At 41.4% G+C, this 9677-nt stretch overlaps 1 protein-coding gene across 13 annotated transcripts; it reads left to right on the forward strand.

Moving 5' to 3' along the window:
• Positions 1–362: 362 nt before the first annotated feature.
• On the forward strand, positions 363–9677 carry pdk3a (pyruvate dehydrogenase kinase, isozyme 3a). Of its 13 annotated transcripts, none has more exons than XR_011238992.1 (14): positions 363–795; positions 3682–3823; positions 3934–4005; positions 4523–4707; positions 4800–4889; positions 5818–5895; positions 6137–6213; positions 6348–6449; positions 6542–6649; positions 6770–6883; positions 7127–7247; positions 7643–7801; positions 8675–8740; positions 9035–9677. XR_011238992.1 is itself a non-coding variant. In XM_069512826.1 (13 exons), the coding sequence occupies exons 1-12, from the start codon at positions 693–695 to the stop codon at positions 8522–8524; spliced, it is 1203 nt and encodes a 400-aa protein (XP_069368927.1). In that variant the 5' UTR covers positions 363–692; the 3' UTR covers positions 8525–8544; positions 8675–8786. The 13 variants fall into 13 exon arrangements, 4 of the variants coding, with proteins under 4 accessions (XP_069368927.1, XP_019943187.1, XP_069368929.1 ...); XR_011238990.1 differs by having other exon boundaries at positions 8675–8736; XR_011238991.1 differs by having other exon boundaries at positions 8679–8740.

Genomic DNA, 9677 nt, shown 5'->3' on the forward strand with positions numbered 1-9677 from the left:
GATAAACATGAGAATTTATATAAAGACCACAGTTGTAAATGTTCAGCTGCTCATGTGATGTTAAATCTAACATCTTTGATTGTATGCAATAGTAGGACTAATGTTGCAGTTGGTTGGCATCTGTTCTTTCACCTTTCTCTATTTCATAAAATGAGATGGTGGTTGGTTTGAACCATGTAGTATACTTTGCATGATGGCTTGCAATCGATCTACACAAAATAAGTCGTTCATCTGAATCAACTCATTTGACCAAAACAGCTTGCAAACTGTAAAGTCTCATTATTAGAGAGTGTTGACACATTAGCTCTCAGATGCTCAGCTCGGCTACATCTGACGGGCTGCGTCTTATTTTGAAACGCGTCAAACGGAAGTGTGTGTTTTCTCCCAGCAGGCTCTTCGGTGCTGAGCAAAACTGGAAGCCCAGTGATGAAGACGCAGTCCCCGCTGGGTCCACAGTGTCTGCACCGTGTCATGTAAACCTTATGGACGTTTGTCCATCGTGGTGTGGTGTCCGCCGGAGCCCCGCGGGTTTGGGACACATGTGGACGCCGCCGGGACAGGAGCTCTGTCTGCGTGTCCGCCTGCCAACAGCACCGGGGATGAGAGGGTCGTGTCGCGTGTTTTCCTCTCTTCCTCCTCCAGAGGGTCACTCTCGCAGCTAAACCCCCACACGTCACCTGCACACGTTCAAGATGAGGCTCCTCGCGTCCCTGCTGAAAAACGCCAACCCCAAAATCGAGTACTACTCCCGGTTCTCTCCGTCCCCGCTCTCCATCAAGCAGTTCCTGGATTTTGGTGAGTGTCATCCTCTGGAGGAACAAGTGGCCCTGCAGGTTCCTGGAAAATCTTTACTCTGGATTTGATGTGTCTCTGTGTTTATTAATAGAGGGAACGTCTTGTGATGTCAGCTGCCATGAAACCTGACGCGTTCTGCTGGTCACACCTGCCCTTTTCAATGTGGTGTTTACTTTCAGCCATGACACTGTGGATGGATGACAGCTCTGCGTGCGTGCGTGTGTGTGTGCGCGTGTGTGTGTGTGCAGGATGCAGCCAGGTCCTGCATGTGTTGTGGGTGAACCCAGCTCAACTTTCCCTTTTCTCCATCGCTCAACAACAGGTTTCATGTGCTGATGCATCTCTGTGGTTGTCCAAAGTTATCTGGATGGTCTTGTTTCTGGGCGTGCACACATTTGTTGAGTCACCAACTGTGGCTGCCTGACAAGAGCTCTGACACTGCAGGACCACAGTTATTAATTCAGCGGCTGCACTCAAGGCTTTTCCTAATCCATCTTCTGATTAACAGTCGTCTGTCTCTCTTACGCAACAGTGGATGTAAGAGGAGACACAGGAAGTGTTTGCTGCACTCGAGATGCTTTCAATGACATTTTTCACTTCCCGATACGATTTCAAGAAGTGGACTGGCCCAATACAGAGAACCAGTCCGAACCAAGTATCACACACTCATAAATATCAGTCGCCTTTTTTTCACATGCCTCCTGATTCGGAATCATACCAAAAATTGAAGGGGTTCTTCCCTGACATATCTCATCCTTTCAACAAATTGTTTTTGCGTAATCCTGCTGACAAACAGTCACACAAACACAAATATAACCTTTTTGGAGTAGGTATAAATAACAACTTATACAACATATATTTATATGCATATATAACAGCTCTTTCTTACTAACCCTGCATGAAAATGATGATTCATATCATTGTTATATGAACAAATAAATACAGAAGTTGAATGCCATAGAACTTATCTAGTTTGGCAATCATAGCTGAAACAAAGAGTACACAGATAAATGAATATATGTAGGATTGCACAACAGTTACTTCCTTGACATAGTTGTCAAAACTCCCCTCGCGGAAATCACTTCTTCGCTGTTCTAAAAACAATACTTGATGCTGGCAGTACAGCACAACTGCTGCATTGGAGCAGAACGGCGAAGAAGAAGTGCTTTATGGGAAAAGAAAATTGTTGTTTTTATCTGGGTGACTCTCGCATACTTTACAGACATGGTATCGAATCAGTGTTTAGATTGGCGGATGTGTTGATGCCAGACCAGGCATTTTCAGCATCTGAAGCATTTTCTATGCTGGTATCATTAACCATTGACTCAACCATTAACTTCTCAGTGGGAATTGATAAGATAAGATAAACTTAAACACACCAGGGAAATTCAGTTAACACAGCAGCAGATAGTCAAAAACCAGGTAGACAAGAGAAACATGTGAAAGAATAAAATAGAATTTAGAATAGGCAATAAAAGAGAATACACAGAATATGTTTATGATGTACATCTTTCTCTGCAGACGTATTAAAAAGCAACTGCAGGGCAAAAGATACGGGTGTGTTTCAACAGGGGAACAAATGGGCTGTCATCCAAGGAGTGTGTTTTTCCAGGGCTGAGTCAGTGTTCGCTGTTTTCACTACCCAGATTTATCATTTACAAGGCCTCCCTCTACATTTGCTGAATCAGGGGAAGGCTTTTCCTTTGGGCTGAGGTGAGAGGACACTTCCTGTCATTCTGTCTGATCATCGAGTTTCTTCACCCCATGGAACAATCACGCAAGCTGACATATCTTACTGTCTCGTATGTGTTTGAGTCTCGAGGGGGATCACTAAAAACAGCACAAAAGGTTCCCGCTACCCTTGAAATGCAATTGTTTCTTTGTGTAGCCCGAGACTTTACCATTGTGTCCCATTTGAGTATAAGAATCTGAACTGCTTTTCCCCACAGACTTCCACAGTGTTCAGTGGCTCTCTCCTGAGGGTTAATGCGCTTCACATGCTTCTGTGTGAGAGGGAAGCATGAGACTGGAGCATGTTGCACACTGTAAATTACATTGAGTGGAGTAAAAGGATGTTACAAATGCTACGCTGGCCAAATAAGTATTTTCCAGAGTAATTCAGTTTTTCCTGTTTAGATGTAGACACACATATCCTGCTAACCTTTCCGTGACTCCTCCTCTGTACTTTATTTATAATTTCCTTGTATAGCTGATGTTGCTGCACAGTAAATATGTTTCTGCAGATAGCAAAGTTTAAGGTGTCATGTTAAAGGTTGGAAATCAACACCCACCGCAGCCTCCCGCTGCCTGGCATGAATGGTTGTTTTCATATTAAGAACTAGAATGGCACTCAGTAGAGCGCGCACCTCCGCCAAGGCCCGACAGTCCAGTTAAATTCAATCAAGCTGCATCGAATTGCACAGATATAAGTTCTCTTAACGTCTTTTAGCTTTTTTTATCTGTCTGGGAACAGACGTCCAATCTCACACTGGCTTGTAAAGGATTTTACAAGCCTGAGACGACTGGTGGTTTCCCCCTCATTACCTTGGTTACCACTCGACACCAAGAATATGATTTGCATTATGAGCAAAATTCAGAAATCTAAATCAAACATACCATTTTCTTAGTTTACACATTTCTAACAATTTTATTTCTTATACGGCTTTTCTTATGTTCTTGTTTTATTTCTTTTGTTTTCCATGAAACTGTGCCATCTGTTTTCAATGTCCCTGTCCCTGTGTGTATGAAATGTGTAATAAATAAACATGCCTTGTTTGAATCCTGAGCATATTCCTCTGCAGGAAATGTTGATATACCAGAAAACTACCAGAAACTTATTTAACATATTTTATTCACGTGAAACTCGTCCTACTCTCTCTCTCTTAGGCCGGAACAATGCGTGTGAGAAAACCTCCTACATGTTCCTGCGTAAGGAACTGCCCGTGCGACTGGCCAACACCATGAGAGAAGTCAACCTGCTTCCTGACAAGCTGCTGGGCCAGCCCTCCGTCAGGCTGGTTCAGAAGTGGTAAGACACTTTCAGTTATGTTCTTTATCAGATAATAAAGTTTATAGTAGATTCTGTGATAAGAAGCTTTTGTAAAAGTCGCCCTTTGACCTCTTTATTTGCTTTGTCAGGTACATGCAGAGTTTTGTGGAGTTGCTGGATTATGAGAATCGAAAAGCGGAGGACCCTCACGCTCTGAACGAGTGAGTGATAAATGAGTGGTTAAAGAAAACGCTGTATATCATGTAGGTGCAGCCAGCTGCTGTACACTGGCTTAATGTCTACACGTCCCTCCTCCACTGCAGCTAATCCCCTTAGTACACACAGATCTCTGCTGACTGCACAGGTAACGCTGTGTATTTATACTATAACAATGCCGCGTGATAAACAGCCACACATGGCTGAGAAACACAGACGGGATTCTGGATAAGTCTGTTTAGAAAACATGTTTCCCGGAGCTGTTCGGTTCAATGGATTGTAAGGACAGTGATCTTAAGCTTGAAACTTGTCCAAACAAGGAAGTAAAAAGACAATTCAGATATTATCTATTAAACACACTGCTAGCCAGTTAGCAATAGGCTTCGAACATGAAAATGATTTGTGTCGGGTAGATTTTCAGTGGTTATGGGGGTTTTCCTGACTTTGTCTTCCACATTTGAAGATCTTTCATTGTTGTGTTAACATATTGATTGATTTAGATTTTCTCATTTTTATCTTTAGCTTCCTGGAGCTCTTGATCGAGATCCGCAACCGTCACAACGACGTGGTTCCCACCATGGCGCAGGGAGTCATCGAGTACAAGGAGAAGTTTGGCTTTGACCCCTTCATCAGCAGCAACATCCAGTATTTCCTCGACCGCTTTTACACCAACCGCATATCGTTCCGCATGCTCATCAACCAGCACAGTGAGTCCTCAAAAACATCCTGATAGCAAGTAGTACAGTGTTTTTCTTCATGACCCGTCTCTGACGTTTTACTTTCTGACGTTTATGTTCAGCTCTGCTGTTTGGTAATGACACCAACCCTGCTCATCCAAAACACATCGGCAGTATCGACCCAAACTGCAGCGTAGCTGAGGTCGTCAGTGGTGAGTCAGAGGGTCAAAGTTATCTGTGCATCTATATAATATCTCTTTATATCTATATATATGTATGTCTGTTGTACAAAATTAAATAGTATTCAGCCTTTGTCTGTTATTTATTTGATGTTTTATTATATATTACTTTCTCTTATCGTGTCTTTATAAGTATTCTTATTTTATTGTGTATATATTTTGCAAATAGATATGTTATTAAATACTTTATATTTGTCTTATTATTCTTGGAGTTTATGTTATTGCTTACTTACTTTATTACATAATATTTGCTATACAATGCATCCCTGCAAAAGTTTTTCACATGATTATAATTTAAAACATCTTAAAAAAGGCCTTTTATCCTTTAATTAATCCTTCCACACCATTTTATTACCTGCATTTATTGTCTGTTTTATTATTTTATCTTTATTTGTTCTAATTAAGTATTTCAATATTTGATTTCTGTGGTATTTTATTCCCTGATCTTATTTGCATTAGTCCTGAAATGTTTATAATGTTGTAACTTTGTATAAGTATTTTGAAAAGTGCAGTATAATTTAAAAAATCATTTATAACGTTACAAACAATCAAGTCAGAGTTTGAGCTGCAGCCAATAACTTTTTATTTCATCTGTGGGAATATTTAGTTATTTGTGCAAAATTTCCTATATTATTTCTTATATTATATAAAATAATAATTGGATATATGTATTATGGGAAACTGAGTTAGCTTTGTTTATTATCACATTCTCAGCAGTGTCATTGATTAAACATAAATCCATGAACGTCTCTGCTGAATGGCATGCTTACACAGTGATAAGGTTTTTCAGAAGCTGCATTCAATGCTCCGGGAAGAAGCTAAAAGAGGAATCTAAATGTAAACAGTGAACATTGTCAGCTTGTTCTGCCCTGACTCATGTTGTTTTGCTCTCCTCTATCAGATGCCTATGACACAGCCAAAATGCTGTGTGAGAAGTACTACCTGGCTGCTCCTGAGCTCAAGATCGAAGAGTTCAACAGTAAGAAAAAAAGCGTTTCATGCTATAATCCCATGAGATTAACCATATCTCCCTGTAATCTGCCACAGCTGTAACACCATGTTTTCTGGTGCAGAGTTGATTTATAACTTATGGGTGCAGCTCCACATTTACTCCTATAATGATTACAATGTCTACTGTCTCAATAACTTCAGAAGACTAGCATTTTCGTCGGTGTGTGTGTGTTTCGTCCTCTCACACCCCTCATATTGTTTTCCTCCAGTGAAGGCCCCTGTAAAGCCCATCCAGGCCGTGTACGTTCCCTCTCATCTGTTCCACATGCTGTTCGAGCTCTTCAAGGTGAGCCATGCAGCATTGAGTGCAGCTAACCTAACCAGTTCAGCACTCTTTAAATGTAATTAAGCTGTAATGTGACTATAATTCTATAAGGACTCGTGCTGATCTGAGTTAATTAAATCTGTGGGCATTTGCAGAATTCGATGAGGGCCACCGTGGAGCTCCATGAGAACAGCAAAGATGGATTACCACCCGTAAAGGCAAAAGTCACTCTGGGTAAAGAGGATTTATCCATAAAGGTAAATCCGATCCAAATTCATGCAGGATATCCTTGTGCAAACCATGCTGTGATGTTTAACCGTTGTATCTGCCTGGTTTTTCTGTTCCTCAGATCAGTGACAGCGGGGGAGGAGTTCCTCTCAGGAAGATAGACCGTCTGTTTAACTACATGTACTCCACCGCCCCGACGCCCAGCCTGGAGCCAGGAGCTGTCCCCCTAGTACGCACTCGAATAAAATCAAATCAATGTTGACCCCGGTGATCATTTCAGCTCATACATTTGTGTGGGATGACATCTGGAGACATTTAAGTCTACCTCTACTCTTCCTCCTCTGTCCAGGCTGGCTTTGGCTACGGTCTACCAATTTCGAGGCTCTATGCCCGATATTTCCAGGGGGATCTGAAGCTGTACTCAATGGAGGGCGTTGGCACGGATGCTGTCATCTATCTGAAGGTAAAATCAGAAAGATCTTGAACAATGCTATTAAAACCGCCTTTTGCCCTTATTACCAGATATTACCAGAATGAGACCCAACCTCACACTGGATGATGCCAAAATGATGACCCATGCGTTTTGTATTTTGGCACCTAGATTGTTGTAATGCTTTTTAGTCAGTCAAATCAACCAAGACAGAAATCTCATTGAAATCGTCACATACATGACTTCTCATTTGCTGTTGTGTTCCTTCATTTGAAGGCCCTGTCCAGTGAGTCCTTCGAGCGACTGCCCGTCTTCAACAAGTCAGCGTGGCGGCACTACAAGACCAGCCCCGAGGCCGACGACTGGAGTAACCCCAGCAAAGAGCCCCGCGATGCCAGCAAGTCTAAATACAAAGCCAATAGATAACTCCGCCCCGCCCGCTAGCCCAGCCCTCTGCACTCTGCCTCAAGCTTATACGATGAAATGTTGCCCTTGGGTAAAAGCTTGGTTTAGGATCAGACTGGCTTTTACATTCCAGTGGTTGAATCTTTGTAAAAGATGGAAGACCTCGACTTAAATCTGTACCCAAAGGCAATGAGCTTCATCAGAGGAGCTGTTTCTTGTTCTCATTGGAGTTTAAAGTGAACCTCGTCCAAATGATGGATCCACACTGTTTAATCCCATTTATAAAGAACTTCTATGTGTTTGTTTATAAATGGGGTTAGACTGTGAACATTACTTCAACCTAAATTCCCTGCATTACTGTTATCTCTCCCTCTGTCTCCCGCATAGTCGACTTTGCTGAGCAGGCCGCTGCTTGGCGTGGCTGAATGGGCCGTGCACTGCTGATCGAGTGTCTTTCTCAGCGTCAGCGAAGGCTTTTCTGCGTCTCCCACTCAAGAAGTGGAGTCAGGGGGTTCGAGGTTCAGTGCACACAGGAAAAGGAGGAAGGTTTAATTATACTTTTGACTCCATGCACACACAGGCCACTGTGTCATTTGCGTAGTCTCGTTTTGGTTGCACTCTATTTAATTTAAATTTAGGAAGCATTGCAACAGGAGTACACCTTATTTTTAAAAATCTGCAAGTCAGGGTTTTATTTTATGTGACTGAGAGAAAGCATTTCTTCTAGATACATACAATATATATGATTTTTTAAAGAGAATAATAGGAGTGATGGTATTTTTTTATCTGGTTTTACTCGACTCCCAGATGTTATTCAACCACCCACCAATTGTGTTAATCTGCAATACTGACCCTGCTTGCACTCGAGCGAGCTGCACCTTGATTTAACAACTGCTAACGATGAACGGCACATCCGCGGGATGTTCATGAAACGCCGTCATGTAGCTTCAGACACACCAGCATGATGAATTGTATGAATCCTCACAGAAGAGAGGACTGGACCTGATGCATCTCATGAGGAAGATACACTTGGGTTAATGTCATTACATTACATCCTCCCTGCATTTCCTCCTGCAAACATTCCAGACCTGGATACAGAACCTCAGCTCGAACTTAACAAACGCTTCTTGCAGTCTGCCTTGTGATTCACATGTAGTGTTACTAATCCCAATCGTTTCAATGAATGAGTTTGAACAAAGCTTTTTTTGAAAATTTATTTTTGTTTTGTTTTATGATCACGACTGAAAATGATTTCAAGGATTCCGCTAAAAAGCAGAGGAAATTCATCGGTGACAGTTTTAATTTATTTGCACATGTTTTGTTTTTTTACTTTCAATCTTTGATAGTGGAACAGGATTACTTTTTATATCATTTATCAGTTTTTATCTGATTGCTTTTTTGTTTATGTCTATGCTATAGGAAGTTAAGCAGCACTGAAGAGATTGTGGTTTGGAGCTGAGCTCTCGACCGCTGAAACATCTGTGGGTACTGAAACATAACATCCAATCACAAGTCACAAGAATCGTGTTCAGGAACTGTATGAGTGCACTTTAATAAGTCCAATATATTTTCTTTCAAAAAAACTGCAATACGATAAATTCAGATGTATATCAATATTTTTTTAGTGAGCCTTTATGATCAGATCAGATCCCAGGTCAGCACTCTCATCTTTTAAAGCTACAGAAAAATACCAAACTTAAATTCAGCATGACCCAAACCTGAACCCATTTGTTAAAATTAATGTTATTTTGAATGACTGTCTTTTCTCGTCTCCTTCAGCTCCATGTATCCGATCTGAAAAGAATGGATTTTAGATGAAGACTTTTGAGAGACTCTTCAGTATGGACTGTTTCCCCACTCTGTAGCTCCTTTGCTTTTCTGCCACACTGTAATTTCATCACTGCCAAAGCCTTTGTAAACCTGCCAGGCACACTGAGCAACGCTCGGTGTCTCACCCGCTGTAAAGGAAGTGTTGTTCGATAGGTTAGAGACAGCCGCCCTTGTTCATTCAAAGGCCTCAGTTCACCGCCTGTAATGTGTGGTCATGATTATCAGGAGGATCTTCCACCTTCAGTCATTGACAACCTTAAAGAAAGACTGTCTGCACCTATCGTATTATAGAAAATATTGTTTATATACATATATATATAACTAAGAATAATGTCTACACTGTATATGCAGCCAGTGTGGAGTGATCGCTCTGTTTTCAATCCTACTGTTCCTCCAAGCTTAAAATAATGTAAGTGATTTTGCATGAGCTCCTCAGTGTGGAGGCAGTCATGCAAAGATGTGCAAATATTGCAACATCGACACAAACACTGAACAAGGTGAAAGAGAAGTCTAACAATGTGTTTCAGCATGATACCAATTTACAATACCTACTGTCAAACCTGACAATAAAGAAATTTGCTGTTGTGTGTAA

This window comes from Paralichthys olivaceus, chromosome 17, assembly GCF_024713975.1.
Source record: "Paralichthys olivaceus isolate ysfri-2021 chromosome 17, ASM2471397v2, whole genome shotgun sequence".
In the NCBI taxonomy this organism is placed as follows: Eukaryota; Metazoa; Chordata; class Actinopteri; order Pleuronectiformes; family Paralichthyidae; genus Paralichthys; species Paralichthys olivaceus.

Bases quoted from the DNA above. Each gene is read 5' to 3' on its own strand.
- pdk3a (XM_020087628.2), top strand. From the start codon at position 693: ATGAGGCTCCTCGCGTCCCTGCTGAAAAACGCCAACCCCAAAATCGAG. The intron at 4,708-4,799 runs GTGAGTCCTCAA...GTTTATGTTCAG, and splicing joins CATGCTCATCAACCAGCACA to CTCTGCTGTTTGGTAATGAC. The intron at 6,214-6,347 runs GTGAGCCATGCA...GGGCATTTGCAG, and splicing joins TGCTGTTCGAGCTCTTCAAG to AATTCGATGAGGGCCACCGT.